Genomic DNA, 19,811 nt, shown 5'->3' with positions numbered 1-19,811 from the left:
CCAACATACAGCCAAGAATGATAAAGGATTCGTTATGGACATCGGACACATCGGGTGACTTGGATGCAATTCTCCCGTTCTGTACGAGCGTTTTTTCAAACTCACCGTGAATACCGGGAACCTCCACCCCCTCACGACATATTCCAGACCCCAACAACAAATGCACAACGGAGGCCCAAGTACATTGGTCCGAATCCAACCCGCCCGAAAAGTACTGCTGGGCCGGGAACTTGCGGCTTCACGAGCAGGCGCTCCAAGGACACGGTATGAGACCATTATACGTTTATGTTATTAGTTATACGTCTTTTTATTAGTTATACCTCTTATGATAGAATGTTAAAACAAGGACAAATAATGTTTTTTCAGACTGCCAGGATGAGTTATACCTCTTATGATAGAATATGTTAAAACAAGGACAAATAATGTTTTTTCAGACTGCCAGGAGACAGGCCCTGCAGAATCGGGAATGCTAGATGAAAAAAGCCCAGAGCCCTCCGTATCCGCAATTCGTCAGAACAGCCAGCACCAAAAAAGCTGAGGTATTTTAACTATGTATAGTTAATTTATATTATTATACCTGAAATGTATTTGACATTTTATGTATCTAACATTTTTATATTTAATAACGTAATTTTGTATGTATTATTTTCATTCAGACTCCGCCCGGCGAAAAACGGCACAGACGGACACATACATCTAGAGCTGGGGGATTCCGGCACACCGAACATTCCCGATGAAGCAACCGATAGACCTGTTTTTAATGACATTTCAGATGTTGACGACCAGCTATTCTGTGATGCGGCCAACCTTATCGACCCCGTCAATTCTATGGCATCAGTACCTGCAGTAGAACAAGAATGGTTTTTCACATTATTTTCCAGGGCTTTGAAATCGAGGAATGTTTTGCTATACAAACGGCTGGGGGTTTTAATTGAGAGACAGTACCAAGACGATATGTTATTCTGGCATAGAACAATTCCACGCATGTTAAACAGCAAACCCATTAAAAAACGCAAATACAGATGCTAAAATCATACATGTAACACCAATCATTCCAGAAAGACCCAAAAATGCACATCCTTAATTATCCAAATGGCAGAACTACAGCAACAAGGGGAGACAGTTGAAACCCTCTTAGCACAGATACCGCCAGAACTCCTAGAAGTTATTAAACGTATGAACGAGTCAGGGACGTCCGATGAAAGCATATTAGCACAGATACCGCCAGAACTCCTAGAAATGATTAATCGCATGAACGAGTCAGGGACGCCCGATGAAAACATGTTATCCCAGATTCCCGAAGCCCTCATAACCTTAATTAATCGGATGAATGAGAGTCAGACATTTTCGGCCCCTGCCACCCCAACAGCGATAGACCAACCAGTAACGCCCAGGTCCGTAGAGTCTGAAACGCCACAACATGTTTTTGGGGAATTGGAAAATTGTCTAATAAACCTGGCGGGAGAAGGTCTTGATAGACGTGTCCGGGTTGTGTACCGGAATAAATTCAACAATACAGAGATTCGACAGTTTTTCAATTTCCAACGGGTGAATCAGAATCTTGACTATGCGGTATTTTACATGATGATAATGGACACTCTAAACGATCTGTTAGAGACGGCAAGAGATTATGGCGAACCACGTGATGTCTTACAGTTGGAAATTTGTGGAGATAGCCTGCATAACACAGTATCTCTTATTTTACCCAATGGCGATAGGACCCTCGAGCTTGTAGTGCAAATAATACGTCAACCCCAGGGTGGTGGTGGGCAGAGAAGGAAGCTTGATAGCCTAATGCAGTCAGAAATCATAAGCAATAAAAGGGCCTACCTCATAAACGTTCACAATCCCGATAATAAGCTATGTTTTGCAATAGGCCTAGCACATTTACTTAACCCTGGATGTACTGATCTGACGGCATTGCAAAAGGCTAGAGAGATCCAAACGGGTGTGGGTCTCGGTATACAGGATGGGGTGGCTTTCTCGGACATAGTCAAATTTGAAAACTTTCTGAATATCAAGATTGTGGTTTTGTACCACAGTAGAGCTAATGCAGCTCTCTTGAAGTTCCAAAACACCCCCCAACCGCACCCTCAGATTCTGTACTTTTATGTGCAAAACGAACATTACTACGCCGTTACCAACATCACGGCATTTTTAGGCGCACCATATGTGTGTCCATTCTGCCATACCGGCTACACCCGAAAGGGGGGACACTCGTGCCGTTATAACTGTTCGGTATGTCAGGATGCAGAGTGCCCAATGCAACCCTTAAACTTGACACCCTGTGTGGATTGCCACCGCACATGTCGTTTGACCTACTGTTACGATAAACACAAAATTTAAACATGGCACCCTAAGGCATGTAAATCTGTAAGCATTTGTGCCATTAACAAGAAATGCCCAAAATGTCATTGCAATTACAACCTTAAAATAGATAGCCCTAAACCGCATGTGTGTGGAAACATACATTGTCCAATCTGTAAAGGGCCTTTGAAAAGCAGAGACGCTGAAGTGGTTCAAGAAGTGCCACACGAGTGTTATATTCAACCCTTGGCTGAAGATGAACATTCAGAGAAATATGTGTTCTATGATTTTGAGACAAATCAGCAATCGGGGGCTCATTTGCCTATTTTTGTATCTACCACGACATTCAAGGGGGAAAAGTGGTCTGCAGAAGGATCCAATTGTGCACTACTCTTTCTAAAACATTTTAGAAAGCCACAGTACTGAAACTTCACGTTTATAGCCCACAATGCTAGAGCCTACGATTCTTACCTGCTTCTGAATCCATTGATACAGCAAGGCGTAGCACCCAGGGTCATAGCTCAAGGTAGTAAAATCTTGTGTTTTGTAGACCCAGCCTTCAACCTCCACATTGACAGTTTAAAACCTGTTAAGGCTAGGGCAGAATACTGCCCCCTTTGGAGGAATGCGTGCCCATAGTAAACTGACAAAAAATCTGTCCAAAATTGCTAATATATGCATATAATAAATATTATTGAATAGAAAACACTCTAAAGCTTCTAAAACCGTTCAAATTATGTCTCTATGTAAAGCAGAACTCACAGGGCAGCCATTCTTCCAAACTCTTTCTGTCAGCAGAAAAGTTGGCCCAACTTTGACGTCATCGTCCCCACCCTTCCCAACCAGCTACAGATCTGGGAACAGTTCCTATCTCTTCAGCGCGATGTCCTCTTTCAATGGGGCACTTCATTGTGAAGATCGCGCGCTCCCTCACCCTTTGGTGGGAAGAAACCCTCGGGTCACGCAATAATACGCGCGCGCCTCGGTGTTTGGCTCTCTTCGTTCCAAGATCCACCAAACGATATAGGCTTGTCCTTTCGGGCTAAGGATTTTTATGTATGTTTATAACATGTTTTAGCTCGATTCTGAACTTAGTTTGACCAGTTTAGTCGACATATAATATGTAATTTTGAAGTTTTGATGCGCAACCCATAGAATTTTGGAACCCAAAGACCCATAGAACCCATAGAACCCAAAGACACACATTTGAAAGGCAAACGCTGGTTTTGGTAAGTATGACTTCTTCTACGACTTCTGATCGAACAACGGCAAAGGTAAGGGAATATTTATGTGGTTATTATGTGTTTCTGTGGACTCCGAAATAGCGGAGCCATATTGCTAATCTATGAGCGCCGTCTCATATTATTGACAAGTGAACGAATTCTGTAACGTTAAAAATAAATGTAACACAGCTGTTTTATTAAGAAGAAGTGTATCTTTCTAACTATATGTAGAACATGTATATTTAGTCAACGTTTATGATGTGTATTTCTGTTATCTGGCAGAGTTTCTGCCAGATAATTTCTCCGGACATTCTAGTAGCATTTTTTGAACATGACGTTCAATGTAAACAGTGATTTATGGATATAAATTGCATATTATTGAAAAAAACATAAATGTACTGTATAACATGTCCTATTCCTGTCATCTGATGAAGATTTTCAAAAGGTTAGTGAATTATGTTTCTTTTAATCCTGCTTTTGTGATTGCATCTATTGTTCTACAAATATGGCTATGTAAATTAGCCTATCTTTTGGTGGTGGTTTGACATAAATATGTGCTGTGTTTCGCCGTAAAACGTTTTAGAAATCTGACTTGCTGGCTAGATGAACAAGGTGTTTATCTTTCATTTGAGCTATTGGACTTGTTAATGTGTGGAGGTTAAATATTTCTAAGAATATTTTTGCGTTCTGTGCGCCACTGTGTCAGTTGAGCAGGGGGGGATGGTACCCCTAGAGGTACGTGGTGGTGTGAACAGGACAGTTTAAGCTTCTTACCCATGCGCTTGGCTCAAATGCCAGAGGCCTTGGGTTTTGAAAACTCTGTGATAGGCTGGTTCCCCCCACTTCTTCACATCTGATGAGAATCTACATTATGTCGGATCATATCCCAGCCCTGAAATGTACGAGTGTGATCAAATGTCTCCCAAAGAGCGTGAGAGATTCATGACGTGGTACGAGACAGTAAGACATGGTACCTTTGATTTCCATAAAGAGATGGAATCATACTGTGACAATGATGTGGTTATACTTCGTGAAGGATGCCTCAGATTCAGAGAAGAGGTAATCAAAGATGCAGGCATAGACCCCTGGAGTTGTACAACTATTGCATCGGCATGCATGAAAACCTACCGTACACACTATCTGCCTACAGCCTCTATAGCTATCCCCTCGCCTGACAACTACCGACGCCAATTCAAGTCATACTCTAGTGGGTCCATTCAATGGTTAGAGTATATGGCCCAGGATAAATACATTTTTATTCAACATGCTTTGAATCGAGGGGAGAAGGCATTTGGCTCTTACCATGTAGATGGCTACACCCAGATTGACGGGGTTGAGACCGTGTATGAGTACAACGGTTGTTTCTTCCATGGTTGCAAATCTTGCTTTGTGCCCCAGACCATGTGTGTCCTAACCCAAAAGAGTTTTGGGGAAATGTACCAAGAGTTTCAAGACAAAAGGGATTCTTTGCAGGCTACTTACGGTCTAAAAGTGGTTGTTTTGTGGGAGCACGAATGGACCGCCCTCAAAAAGTCTGATCCTCATGTTCAAGCCTTCCTTTCCAGTTATGACACCCCAGAACCCCTGGAACCCCGACAGGCCTTGTATGGCGGCCGTACCAATGCTTTGACATTGCGTATGTAGCGCAACCCGACGAGACAATAGGCTATGTAGATTTTACATCCCTTTATCGTCATGTAATGAGTTCCTCATGCTATCCTATAGGGCATCCGGAAATTATTCATCGTGATTTTGACTTACCTCAAAACTATTTTGGTCTGATCAAAGCAACAGTCTACCCTCCTAGGGGTTTGTTTATACCAGTGTTGGCTTACAGGGGCCCTCAAGGAAAACTTTTCTTTCCCCTTTGTCGCACCTGCAGTGAAAACAAACAACAAACCCCATGTGATCACTCCGATCAAGAAAGGGCCCTGACCGGGGTGTAGGTCACAGTTGAATTCTCTAAGGCTTTAGAGATGGGGTATCGTGTGGCCAAAATCTTTGAAGTATGGAACTTTTCTCAAGACCTTCTTGAGATGTAAGCAAATGGCTTCAGGCTATCCTGCATCGGTCACAGATCAAGAGAGCAAAGACAGGTACATTCAAGACTATCACGACAGAGAAGGCATCCTTCTTGACCCTGACAGAATAGAGGTCAACAAAACCAAACAAAATGTGTCGAAATTGTACTTAAATTCGCTTTGGGGCAAATTATCGCAGAGGTGTAATATGCTAACAACGTCGATTATTAAAGACCTGGAATAATTTTTGGAATTTCTTTTTTTCGGACCAATACAAAATTTACCATTTTTCATTCTTGAGTCAAGACATTGCCTTGGTGCAATGGCAACGTAACAAGAAGTGGGTTCAACCCCCGGGTAATGTAAATGTGTTTCTTGCAGCATTTACCACGGCCTATGGCCGACTTGAACTGTACAAGCTCATGGAGCAGCTTTAGAGGCGGGTTCTTTACCACGACACAGACTCTGTGGTCTATGTAAGCAAACCACTCAGCAACTATCTGGGTGGCTTAACGAGTGAACTCGCAGAGGGTGACCATATCACAGAATGGTCCTCCTGTGGTCCCAAAAGCTATGCTTTTAGGACTCAAAAGAATCACGTGGTGTTGAAAGCCAAAGGCGTGACTCAAAACTATGAAAATGCCCAGCGTGTAAACTTGGAATCAATCACACGCTTGGTCGAGGGGTTCCTAAATGACAGGAATAGTGACTTGGAGATTTTGAGCTCCTACAAAAAGATTGTTAGGTATAAAAAAGGGCTTCCATCTGAGGAAGGCCCCACTTACTAAAAGATTCAGGGTTGTCTATGACAAGAGACTGCTTTTGCAGGACGGGACCACATTGCCCTATGGCTACTGACTTATGCTACATGCCGCAGTGTGTCAGGCGTGACTCAAAACTATGAAAATGCCCCGCGTGTAAAACTTGGAATCAATCACACGCTTGGTCGAGGGGTTCCTAAATGACAGGAATAGTGACTTGGAGATTTTGAGCTCCTACAAAAAGATTGTTAGGTATAAAAAAGGGCTTCCATCTGAGGAAGGCCCCACTTACTAAAATATTCAGGGTTGTCTATGACAAGAGACTGCTTTTGCCTGACTGGACCACATTGTCCCTTTGGCTACTGACTTATGCTACAAGCTACAGGGTGTCTTAAAGCTTAAGATATAATGACTGCTGTAGAAGGTTTTGACCCCCGGTTGCAACTGCCATTTTCGGCCTTAAACCAGGGCCTTCGAATAGTGGTAAAACTTGTTTTGTAAAAAGTATTTTAGAGAATTCTGAACATGTGTTATCTCAAAAGCCTGATAATGTTGTGTGGTGTTATTCTTGTTATCAACCTCTGTATGATGAATTGTTGAAGAGAATAAAAATCAAGTTTGTTGAAGGAATACCTGATTCCCTGTCTGATGATGAACTTTTACTTCCTCATAAAAACAATCTGCTGGTTTTGGACGATATGCTATTTGCAGGTAGCGAACATCCCGAAATTGCCCGAGCGTTTACCCAATATGCTCATCATAGAAACCTGTCCGTGCTTTACTTGGTGCAGAATGTGTTTCACCAAGATCAAAATAGCCGCACCATCAGTTTGAACGCCAATTACATGGTTTTGTTCAAAAATCCTAGAGACAAACTACAAATTAACACTCTAGCTCAGCAGATGTACCCGGGAAGGAAATCCTACTTTATGGAGAGCTACGAGGACGCTACCAAAGCGCCATTTTCTTATTTAATCGTGGATTTAAAAGCAAATACTCCAGAACACCTGAGGCTACGAACAGGTCTGTTCCCGTGGGAGTGGCCGGCTGCGTACGTTCCTAAAAAGTAACTGCTGTCTCTGCGTTTAAAAAGAAACTTGCCCCTCTTGAGAAGCCTAGTTGGGGCTACATCTAATGAACGGAAGGCCATCTTGGGTCACTGTTCTTTAGATCTCATATTATCCCTATGTGAGATTGCTTTGAATCTTCTCAAAGGACGCATTCCACTCACCCTGACACAATTGAAAAAATTAAAGAGACAAAAGACCGCGATCAAGCTCTTTGCCAATAAAAGGGCCAGTCTTCAAAAGAAACGACATAGCATACAACAGTCTGGCGGTTTTATTCTACCTTTACTAAGTATAGCCGTGCCCTTCATCACCAGCCTTATTGCAGCCCGACGTGGTGGTTGAACACATAGGGTGATCAAATCAAATCAAATTTATTTATATAGCCCTTCGTACATCAGCTGATATCTCAAAGTGCTGTACAGAAACCAATAATAATAAAATGTATCTGGTGCCACAACAAGAGTTGGATAGACTTAAAAAACAAGTGCAGGGTCCCGAAAATATCAGACAAACAGCGGAAAATGATTTGGATACGGCCATGAAGGATGTTTTGAATCAAAAAGGATTGAACCCCTATGATAAGGTCCTAAAATACACAAACCTCTTGCAAAGGTATTTGTCCTTGGTGAAACAAGGGGAGCGAGAGACAGGCCATTTAACTATTTCCCTACAGGACCCTTTAAAAGATGACGAGCCCCTGTAATGCCTGTACCTGCGAGCTTACCGTCTGAAGATCAAATGCCTGTTGAAGATAAAGTTATGCATGACTTGTTAACCCATGTTCCGGCACGTAACAGGAAAAATGTTAGCTACATTATGAACAAGATAAAAGACTCAAATGGGGCAGCTACTTGGAACGACAAAGGAGAGTTTATCCGTCAGGGTTCGGTTGTCAAGGGTTCACATATGCTTGACTTGCTTAAAAGTACCACATCTGCCCACAAGGTTGCTGATGACAGAAGACCTCCAGGGTGGCTTCAGGTTCTTAAGGCCCTGGCCATCCTCAACATTCCCCTCTCAGGTGTACCCAACTATAAGATTTGTCAACAGATTCACTCTTTAAAACACAAACCTTCAACGAGATACAGCACCCCTAAAGATGCCCCAAAACCCTCGCATCCTTATGAAATGAATGACGATAACCCATTTACCCCCCTGAACGCCTCCGGACCTTTCCCTAATCCCGATCTCTCTGGGTGGTTAGACTTTTGAATGACTTTTGAATGACTATGATTAAATTCAATAAATTTTATTTAAAAAAATAAGCAATTTAACATTTGTGTCATTCTTGAAACATTTGGCGTGAGCATACGCCTTGATTACACGTTCTTAAAGGATACACATTTGAACACTTTTGATATTTTCTAACAAAACAAGCTACAACGTTATCATTACTTCTTAAATCATCCTTATAAAGAGACATAACATCTTCAAAAGAAACTCGGGCTCTTTGGCATAGGTAGAATACACAGTGTTGACCGCATGTAGTAGAAAGGTTATCTTGCACCTGTTTGATGTTGTAGTATATCTTTGAGCAGTTTTTGGTCAGAAATTCTTTAATAGATTTGGGGAAATGTGAAAAACCTATGGAATGCCATAGGAATCAAAAAAAGTTGAGATTTTTCTTCCTCCTTCCTCTTCTAATGTCACAGCTAGCCAATATTCACCCGGCATGTGTTTAGGATGGGTACTGACAATAAACATGGCAGACCGCACCATCCATTTCTCCATAGGTAATTCATCACAAGCCAACACTCCGCAAAATTGTTTTCCAATCAGTCGGCTCATGAGCCCTTCCAACTCTTTGGTATTCATGTCTTTGCTCAACGATCCTTAATAATAATCTACTAAAACCTGTCTTCGGGCTATTCACCTCCAAGTTTGAATCAGAGCAGGCATAAACAATCATGCTAACGGTACAGGCTAAAGGTGTACGGAAACGCATTTCCAGCCTGAGGTTACCTTGGGACACCACCAAAAGATTTCCTGAGGTGTCATCATCAGGGGATAAATTGAAAGCATACATTGTGTAACCCTCTGCAAAATCATTTCTGTCAATAGGTAAAGAGAGATCTTTTAGATGCCTCCCGGTAGCCAGGAATAGATTGTAAAATTCTCGCACAGATATGTTGTTATTAAATTGCGGTGGGAAAGCCTTAGCAGGGACCTGACGTCCATCCTGACACAGAGCTACATACTCTGCATTGAAGTGTTGAAAATTAAATGGGTTTTTATTTAAGCTGCCCGTATTGGAGGAGTGATCAACCCAACCTATAACCACGTATCGCGGTAAAGGGCCTAGAAATAGGTTTTCTTGATTGCAGATTCTGCTGCCCACAGGTATGCTAAAGGTTTTCATGGTAATTCTTTGGAGAGGGTAAAGGGAATTTCCTTTCATCAAAGCCTGTGAGTGACCCAGACGAACTGCCGGAGATAGACACTTTTTTAATAGAAAGCGTGGCCCCCAACACTTTTAAGCTAAAGTCCCCGTCCGTTGCAGACATTAGGCAAAACTCATCCTTGGCCCTGGTTAATTTTAGTCTTAAATCAACTGCATTTAAGAGTAAACGTTCTTGAAAGAAAATGTCAGAGTGTATAGGGCCTAGCAGATGAAACTCTCGAGATTCTGCACAGTAGCGAGCCCGTGCCTCCAGTCCTTTATTTGCACCGGTGGATGGGTCTGTCGATTCCATAGAGCCTCCTGCAGTATCCTTGCTAAACAGCCCTGCGCTGAATTGGGTCTTGAGAGTGTCTTCAGAGTAGTTGAGTAAGCATTCCATGATGGCCCGGTATGGGTATGTGGCACTGCTTTGACTGATTAGACGTTCCCCCAAAGTCACATCCACTTGGGAGAAGATGGTGGCCACTGGGTAATTAATGAGACTCACTTTGGCATCGTTTGCAATATCAGTACCATCTCTTTTGGTCACTTTTAGACGCAAATGCACCAAGGTGTTGTTGAGGTCCAGATAGTTGTCACCGTGGCCTGGTATGAAAAACTCTATGGGGCCGTTGTCTGTAATGGCAGAGAGTGGGGCTATCTCCACATAACTGGACCTCTCTACTGAATGTTGGGTTAAGGGGGCCGTGAAAAGATTGAGCTCTGTCTTTATAGCTTCAGAGGACATGCGGTGTAAAAGAGCCATGGTGCTTGTTCTTTTAGAAAATACTTCAAAGTATTCTTTTTACCGTTTTTGGTCCAGACCTCCTCACTTTACCCCGTCTTTGACTAACTGATTTTCTTTTAACCGTTATCCTCTGTTTTTTAGGCGCAAGCCTGTGCCTTATACCCGGAGGTCTCTTTTTTGGTCTTCGAGAGAACATCATCAACCCTGAGCCTTCTTGACTCTCGACATCTGGTGACGCCCTTCTGGTCATAGCATTGGCTACAACCTCACTTACTATATTTTTTGCTGCTGATTTTAAATGCGGTTTGGCTATGCTGAGGCCTCTCTTCATAAAGGGTAAAACCATCCTAAAGAGGTTACGAAATATACCTCCTATCCCCGAACCATACATGGTGGGGGAACCATAATAGCCGGGTAACCCATTACCCACTTGATCAACATAGTATGAGACATACCGGTTAGGGTCGAGATGTCGGTGTTCCATAATTTTAATTTAGATGTATTATGTATATAAAATATATAATACTAATATTATATATGTAGAGGTTTTGGTGGGTCTAAAGTGGATTTTTACAATCGTTTTACCATAAGTAAATTCAATGTTTTCGTTCTGATCCGTTTTAAGCTCAACAAGAATGTTTTCAATATATTTCTTGCTTACAGGTACGTAGTGTGGCTTGTCGTAGGTGACAGTGACTATGTCCCCATCCTTTCCGTCTATATGAACCGTTCTCAGGAGTGGCACACAGCGGTCTCCGACCCTTTGATAGGATATGATGTCGGTATACAAAAAATATGTTGTAAAATCCTGCATGTATATCCGCGGGGAATGGGAATAATTTATCTTTCACATACGTCCATTTATTGGGACCCATCCCCAACATGTATGCTAAATTACCGCCGGTCTTTATCCCCCCGGAAGCATCTCCTGAGATTTGTACACATTTATGTATAGGGTTGTACATCAGGAATATTTCCATACTGTTCTGCGATAGGCGTTCATTCAACTCGGAGACGATCCTGTCGACGGTTCTATAGAACCCTTTTTTAACCTTAATAAGTTTCGCAGGTTCCGATAACTTTTTGAAATAAAAATCACGGTCCTTATCTTTGATATTATACCAGCTATGGGGGTATGTAATCTCGCTGAGACCTACTTCCCAGGCCTCTGATAACTCTATAAGCTTTGGAAAATTGGTTGTATAATTCGAACTCTGATTATTACGATATATATGTGCGGACGCATTACTGGGGAGAGTCAGGTAGAAGCCGCTGTGTTCCATTATGCACTCCGGTGTACACACGAATGAGGATGTATTTTATCATGCCTGGGGGTTTAAATTAACCCCCGATGCCTCCACCACATCCTGCTCTAATACCCAACTGTTGAACTTTTGGGGCCAGTTTTTCCAGCGGACCAGCACCCATTTTTGACCCTTTTCTCTCTTTTGATCTAGAATCTCCTCTACGTGAAACACTTTGTCTTTACCCACCTGTACCTTCTGTAATTCCTTCTCATAAAAAGATCTCTCTATAAGTTCCCCGTCATAATCTTTTAATATGTAGACCGGGGGTATGCGCGGCAGACATTCTGTAACCGTGAATAGCTCATCACTGTATCCTTGCACATATTTTTGGTCGAAAACACCCCTCAACTTGGATATACGAACCAAGTCCCCCACAATGAATTTAAAATGTATTTTTTTCTTACGGTGAAGGGGGAGAAAACCATACAGATTTTTAAAGACTTGAAAAGAGTTTTCCAAAGAGACCTCGGAGGGTTTCATCCGTATACTCTTATGATAACTATTGTTATACCCAATTACTAAATCTTGAACTATATCGATATATCTATGCGTGTTGTGAGCTGTAAAATAGCGCCACATCCGCTCCTTCAGAGTTCTGTTAAAGCGTTCAACAACTGAAGCTTTCAAAGCTGAGCCAGTAGAAAAATGTACTATATTGTGCTTCTTCATGAGTTTCTGAAAAGTCTTATTAAAAAATTATTTTCCGCCATCAGTCTGCACTTTCTTGGTGGCGCCGCCTTCCTTCAAGATAGAGTCAAAGGCCCGGGTCATCTCTGCACCACTCTTATTTTTTAAGACCCGGACAAAAGCTATTTTAGAGAAAATATCTATAACCGTTAGCATGTAGCGATTTCCATCATTTTTATCTGCAAGGGCCTGCATGTCACATAGATCAGCCTGAAATTGCGACAATGGCTGGGTAGAAAAAACTCTATTTCTGGGAAAATGTTTTCTTACGGGCTTATGCAGAGTGTGCGCATCCTGCTCTGATAGCCACTCATTCACTTTAGCATCGCTTAACCGGCTACCTGTTTCTTCGGCTATAGCTCTCTGTAAACGTTCCTTACCCCCATAAGACCCTGGGTTAGAGGGATTATAATAAATGTTTTTCAACATCTGCTCTGCCATCCTTCTTGCCTCTCTGAGGTACAATAACGTTAATGAGCCACTTTCAAATAACGACAACATTTAAATTTCATTTTTGGGATTTTTATTTTCAAGAAAACATTATATATTACGTATACAGACAATTCAGAATTCGTTGCAGGATACATGTCCCCGCTTTCTCAATGATCGAATCATGCAAAACCTTGTATATTTGGTTTAGATTAACAGGTTTGTTTCGCTGAATTTTTACAACACACACATCCGCTATAAAAGTATATAAACAACAAATATGATACATGTTACAATTAAATGGTGTTTCAAACAAATAAAGTTAGACAAGGTTGTTTCTAGTTCTTCAGAATCACCACCAAGCCGGGTTACCATTTGTGTCCATTGTAGACACTCGCCCGCATGTCGTACATGATTCATGATTTGTTCCATTTTCAACACACGCTCTACATTGTTCACTTTATTTTCAATAATTTGATGCATAACACTTGTAAGTTCTCTCAAAAGAAAAAATGTATTTATTCTCTCTAACATCGTATACACATAGTTACCCATTGCTCTACATCTAAATAACAAAAATGTCACTCGGTCTCTTGGGGTTTATTGAGCCAGAAAGTCATCAAATCAGCCACCACAGCCTCCCGGTATTTGTTATCGTCCACCAGGGTGTGTCGGATTTCTTTGAGTTTCTCGTGGATGTGGATCGCCTCCTTCAGTTCATGTAGGAATGCCTCTGTTACCCCATAAACTCTGGGGATAGACGGCACAAGGCCCATAGCCTCCAGGGCTCTGACCAGCGATGGTATAAACCTGCAGGACCAAAGTCTTTTCACCAGCGCCTCAAAATTGTTGAAGAAGTAGAATCTTGGGGGGTCGTAAAGGCATGGATGCCTGCGCTGGCTGGGGTGATTAATCTCACAACCGATGCATTTTTCTCGTATATATTCTCCAATCACCACGTCTAAAAGCGTGGCTACAGAGGCCTTGATGGTGTCCACAAAAATAGTACTGACCACCCCATCAAACACGTCCTCAGGCTGTGTACATGTAGGGGGTGTCGAGGGTCTTGCCAGGGGGGAGTAGAATGTAGGGCTGCGCGGCATACAGTCCTTAGTGTCGGGCCCCCATGACGTTTCGGAGTTCTGGTATGCGTTAGGAATATCCATGGTTAATGCGTAGGTTAAGAACTGTAGGTTTTAAGGACCCTCCTTTTATTGTTGAACCAGCCCTCGGGGTATCTGGGCGTGGTTAACGCCGCAGCTTACCTAGTTTTCTTCGGGGGCTTCCCCTTCTGACGATGTACCTTCATGGGGCTGCTTTGAGTCGTAATCCTCCAGATTCGTATATATTATGCACTTCTTTAGCTGAACAATGCACTGGCGCTGTTGGCTCTGTACAAACAGAGCGTCCAACAACTCCAACATTTTCAATTCCATTAAAGGCCAACTTTTAAAGCATGCGAAGCCTAAAATCACAGACCAAACCGCCATCCCGGATGTTTTGGTTGCGGATTTCCTCGGTGCTGATATAGAACTCCACGCAGCCACAGGGAAGTCCATTCTTTCTCTGTATTTTCACCCGGTGAAATACTCTTCCGGAGGTGTCAGGGGTACCTTCCCAAAGGGTCTCGTAGCCTGTGAACAAGCTGTAACCCTTGGTGATACGTCTCAGTTCGGGACACAAAACCTGGCGAAAAACTGTCCAGTCTTCAACCCCATAGGCCACTCCTAATGTCTGGTCGGTATATTCTTCTCCTTCGGCTACCGTATAGAGTTTCACTCTACAGGCCAAGTAATCAAACAGATACCCCCATTGCTGTCCGTTAGACATCGGCACTTCATCTTTCAGCGCAGTTGCGGGCGGTATCTGGGTTCTATACACATTTAGAAACCGCTTTTTTGGAGCATCGTATATTGCGGCTGTATACTTTGCCCTTTCTCTATGTTTCAGCCGCGGTCCTGCTTCAGTTGCTACAGTCATCACAGCTTTGCCACTGATCGCAAAATCCATGTTTAAAAATAGTGTTTACTGTTCTGGTTTCGCACGCCTTGTTCGGGACATTTATAATGCATATGCCACAGCCCAATACCCCAGGACATTCCTGCTTCATCAGATAACAAACATAAGGGCGATAAAACTGGGGGTGGGGTACATACACGTTCCAAAAGTTCAAACACTCAACCCCCCCCCCGGTTCAACCAGGCCCCTAGACATCAATCACCATGACTACTTCAAAGGATGCCATATAGATATAAAATAACACACACCCTCTAACACGTGACCACAGGAACAGGGGGGACGGGCCGGAGGCCCATATTTAGACATGCACACGTCATCATGACGCAGGGTCATCAAACAATCACTTTGACGCGTGCCGTCTACTTTAATCTCTCTCTGGACAGTTTAAATACATGTTTTTTGTTTTAAATGGAGACTTGCTCACATGACTTGCGAGAGAGCCGGTGCGCTGCTCTTTGACAGTGTGTGGCACGGAGGGAGAGAGAGAGAGAGTAGCCAAACTGACTCGCAAACTTGTTGCTGCCATAGGTTATCTAACATACCATCTTGTTTGAGAATATATTTTAAGCAAACTGGGCATTTGAACAACAGCATAAATACAGCTACAGTGAGCTCCAAAAGAATTGGGACAGTAACATTTTTTGTTTTTGTTTTGCCTCTGTACTTCAGCACGTTGGATTTGAAATTATGCACTTCAACCTCTTGAAACTAGGGGGCACTATTTTTATTTTTGGAAATAAAATGTTTTATGAGATTGGGGAACACATTGGGAGGGATCTTAGACCATTCCTCCATACAGAAACCTTCCAAATCCTTGATATCCTTCATCTGCACTTATGGACAGCCCTCTTCAATTCAAACCACAGGTCTTCAATAGGGTTCAAGTCCTGAGACAGATAGCCATTGCAAAATGTTGATCTTGTGGTTAATTAACCATTTCTTTGTGGATGTGTACGTGTGCTTGGGGTTATTGTCTTGCTGGAAGAGCCACTTGTGGCCAAGTTTGAGCCTCCTCAAACTTGTATTAGTATAAAATAATATAATTTACCAAATATAGCTCAGTATTTCTGATTAATATTACTGTATACAGTCTTTTTTTGCTCATCTTTATCAAAAAGGTACCAATATTTTTTGACCTGACTCTATATCAATTGATATTCTGACTTTGAGCAGTTCTAAGCAGATTAATCAGGCAAAATTGTTTCTGCCTGGAAAGATTTAAAACCTTAGCAGCATAGTGGTTCAATCCTCAGTTCCACCCTATTGCAGAATCAAATGTCAATACATATTCAATCTTAATGCATAACGAATCGCAATATGTAGCGAATAGTGTATGTATCATGCAACGTATCGTGAGGTCCCTGTCCTACGATCTTTCTATCCACCCTCTCATTGAATGTTATGACTTATGGACATGATATGAACATGAATAAACAGTCCATAGAGAGTAATGACCATATGAGCACAAAGAGATCGATGCATTTCTTCTTTCGCTCAATCTGGAGGGAGAGAATAAAAGAGAATAAGAGGGAAACTGAAATCTGTTTTACTTCATTTTTAAACAGCATGTCATCTGTACAACTTGAGATGACAAAACTCAAAATCACCTTTATTCTACACACTGAAATGGACACAAGGCCCTTCCTCTGGCAAATGAGACCATAACTATATCCTCCTGCTTCCTGCTTATGAGCAAAAACTCAAGCAAGAAGTACCAGTGATGCGCTCAATATGGAAGTGGTCCGATGGAGCAGATGCTAAACTAAAGGACTGTTTCGCTGACACAGACCGGAATATTTTCTGGAATTCACCCACATCAGTCAACGGCTTCATTAATAAGTGCATTGATTACGTCTTCCCCACAGTGACTGTACATACTGTACTTTCACCAACCAGAAGCAATGGTAACAGCACAGGTAACATCCGCCAAGATAACCTGCCTAAATGACTATCGCTGCGTAGCACTCACATCTACAGTATAGCAATGAAATGCTTTGAAAGGCTGGTCATAACTGACATCAACACCATCATCCCAGATACCCTGAACCCACTCTAATTCCCATACCGCCCCAACAGATCCACAGATGACTGGCCATAAACAAAGACCTTTCTTCCGAAACGTGTCAGTCTTATTCTTGTTCTGAGAAATGAAGTCTATTCCACGTGAGAAATTGCCAAGAAACTGAAGATCTCGTACAACGCTGTGTACTACTCCCTTCACAGAACAGTGCAAACTGGCCCTAACCAGAATAGAAAGAGGAGTGGGAGGCCCCAGTGCACAACTGAGCAAAAGGACAAGTACATTAGAGTGTCTAGTTTGAGAAACAGATACCTCACAAGTCCTCAACTGGCAGCTTCAATAATAGTACCCGCAAAATAACAGTCTCAACGTCAACAGCGAAGAGGCGACTCCGGGATGCTGCCCTTCTAACAATGTACGCTGAGAGTACGGAAGCAAGTTCAGGGAGTGAATACATAGAATAAATAAATGAACAAAACAAGAAACACAAACAGTGCACCGACATGAAACAGGAACAATGACGACTGGGGAAGAAACCAACGGGAGTGACATATAAAGGGTAGGTAATCAAGGAGGTGATGGAGTCCAGGTGAGTGTCATTATGTGCATAACGCTGGTGACAGGTGTGCGCCCTAACGAGCAGCCTGGTGACCTATAGGCCAGAGAGGGAGCACACGTGACAGTACCCCCGACGCATGGCTCCAGCCGCAGGGCGCCGACCAAGATGACGATCCCGGGGATCAGGAGCGGAGCGGTCACCTCTGCTAAGGTGCGGGAACCTGTCGATCCGGCTAAGGCGCGGGGGAACATGACAACCTAGAGCATCGGAGAGAGAGCATACGTGGAAGTTCCCCCTCCCCGGCGTGTTCGGCTCTAGCCGCAGGACGCCAACCGCAGGGACAATCCCGGGGATCTGGAGCGGACCGGTTGCCTCCTGATGAGCTGGCTGAGACTTCCCCAAAATTATAAACTTGGACTAGCTAACACAATGTACCATTGGAACACAGGAGTGATGGTTGCTGATAATGGGCCTCTGTACGCCTATGTAGATATTCCATAAAAAATCTGCCTCATCGTCGTCATCAAGTTTGCTGACGATGCAACGGTGGATGGACTGATCACCGACGACGATGAGGCAGGCTATAGAGAGGAGGTCAGAGACCTGGCAGTTGTGGTGCTAGGGACAACAAAATATTGCTCAACGTCAGCAATACAACGGAGCTGTTCGTTGACTACAGGAAAAGGAGGGGCGAGCACGCCCCCATCTACATAGATCGGGCTGTAGTGGAACAGGTCAAGAGCTTCAAATTCCTTGGTGTCCACTTCACCGAGTTGTGAAGAGGAGGTGACTCCATCACCTCCCAGTACATCACTTGGGCCGACTCCCTGCCATCCAGGACCTCTATACCAGGCGGTGTCAGAGTAAGGCCCAATCATTTTTAAAAACTCCAGCCACCCAAGCCAATGATTGTTCTCTCTGCTAACGCACGGCAAGCGGTCCCACTGTCCGAAGTCTGGAACCAACAGGAACCCTGAACAGCTTCTACCCACAAGCCATGAGACTGCTAAACAAGGCTGCTAAATACAGTAGTTAATCAAATGGCTACCTGCATTGACCCTTTTTTGAACTCTCTCTCTTGCACTGACTACGCACACACACTGGACTCTACCCACACACTCACACATACTTACACCCCAACACACACATGCATACCGACGCCACACACATAGGCTGTTGCTCGACATACGTTGCCGCTACAGTCTATTACCTATCCTATTGCCTAGTCATTTTACTCCTACTTATATGTATATAACTACCTCAATTACCTTGCACCCGCGCACATCGACTTGGTACTGGTACCATGTTATTTTTTACTTGTTATTGTTATTCATTCCTCGTGTCACTATTTATATTTTTTATCTTCAACTATACATTGTTGGAAAAGGACCCATAAGTAAACATTTCACTTTCAATGTAAGCATTTAACCTGTTGTTTAAGAAGCATGTGACCAATAAAATTTGAGAGAAAGAGAGAGAACGATTTATGGAGAGAGATTGAAAGGTCGATATTACATTGCTGATCTGTACAGTGATTGGGTGGGCAGTATGAGAGCTTGGCTCGATTCCTATTGGCGCCTTTTGCATTTCACAGAGAGAAGGATTAATCTACACCAGCTTGTGTGTGTGTTTGTCTGTATACCTGTAATTCTGTGTTGTTGGGGACGTATTGTGTGTGCTCTCCCATCAGTAGGTCTATCACAGGATGTCTGCCGTCCCTGATCACGATCTGACGGTCTCCTTCACACAACACCGGCCTGGGAGAGAACACAGTTATATACTCTGAAGTGAGAAGTAGGGGGTGTAGTTGGCGAGAGAGGGTTTAGGGTGCAGTTGGCAGTAGAGCTAAGCCTTCTGGACCCAGTCCACTCCTCCTCACAGGCTGTTTAAAACTGTAACACACACACACACACACACACACAGTCACACACACACACACACACACACACACACACACACACACACACACACACACACACACACACACCTAAGGTAAAGGTCATCAGAGTGATTACCTGCAGTAGTTCCTCTGCTTAGCGACCTCAGCCAATGAGAACAGGCAGTCCACTGTTGCTAAGTTACCAACAGCCTTCTTCATAGTGTGGTAGTACTCCCCAAACTGACTGAGAGCAGGAGAGAGAGAGATAGAGAGAGAGTTTGAGTACAGAAGGGGAACAGACAAAACTACCAAAAGTTATTACCAAAAGTGATATGCAGTTGTCTTAATGTAATCGGTGTGAAATAGCTAGCTAGTTAGTGGTGCCCGTTAGTATCGTTTCA

At 43.1% G+C, this 19,811-nt stretch overlaps 1 protein-coding gene across 1 annotated transcript in view; it reads right to left on the bottom strand.

Moving 5' to 3' along the window:
• Window positions 1-19,811, bottom strand: part of msh3 (mutS homolog 3 (E. coli)) — a 137,977-nt gene that overhangs the window by 53,301 nt on the left and 64,865 nt on the right. Inside the window, exons 18-19 of the mRNA XM_020475974.2 lie at window positions 19,547-19,654; window positions 19,174-19,288 (exon numbers count right to left, since the gene is read on the bottom strand). Coding sequence (XP_020331563.1) covers window positions 19,174-19,288; window positions 19,547-19,654 — 223 coding nt within the window. The remainder of the gene's footprint in view (window positions 1-19,173; window positions 19,289-19,546; window positions 19,655-19,811) is intronic.

This window comes from Oncorhynchus kisutch, linkage group LG3 (assembly GCF_002021735.2).
Source record: "Oncorhynchus kisutch isolate 150728-3 linkage group LG3, Okis_V2, whole genome shotgun sequence".
In the NCBI taxonomy this organism is placed as follows: domain Eukaryota; kingdom Metazoa; phylum Chordata; class Actinopteri; order Salmoniformes; family Salmonidae; genus Oncorhynchus; species Oncorhynchus kisutch.
Note: the sequence above shows the minus strand (reverse complement) of the source record. Positions and strands in the feature narration are given on the sequence as shown.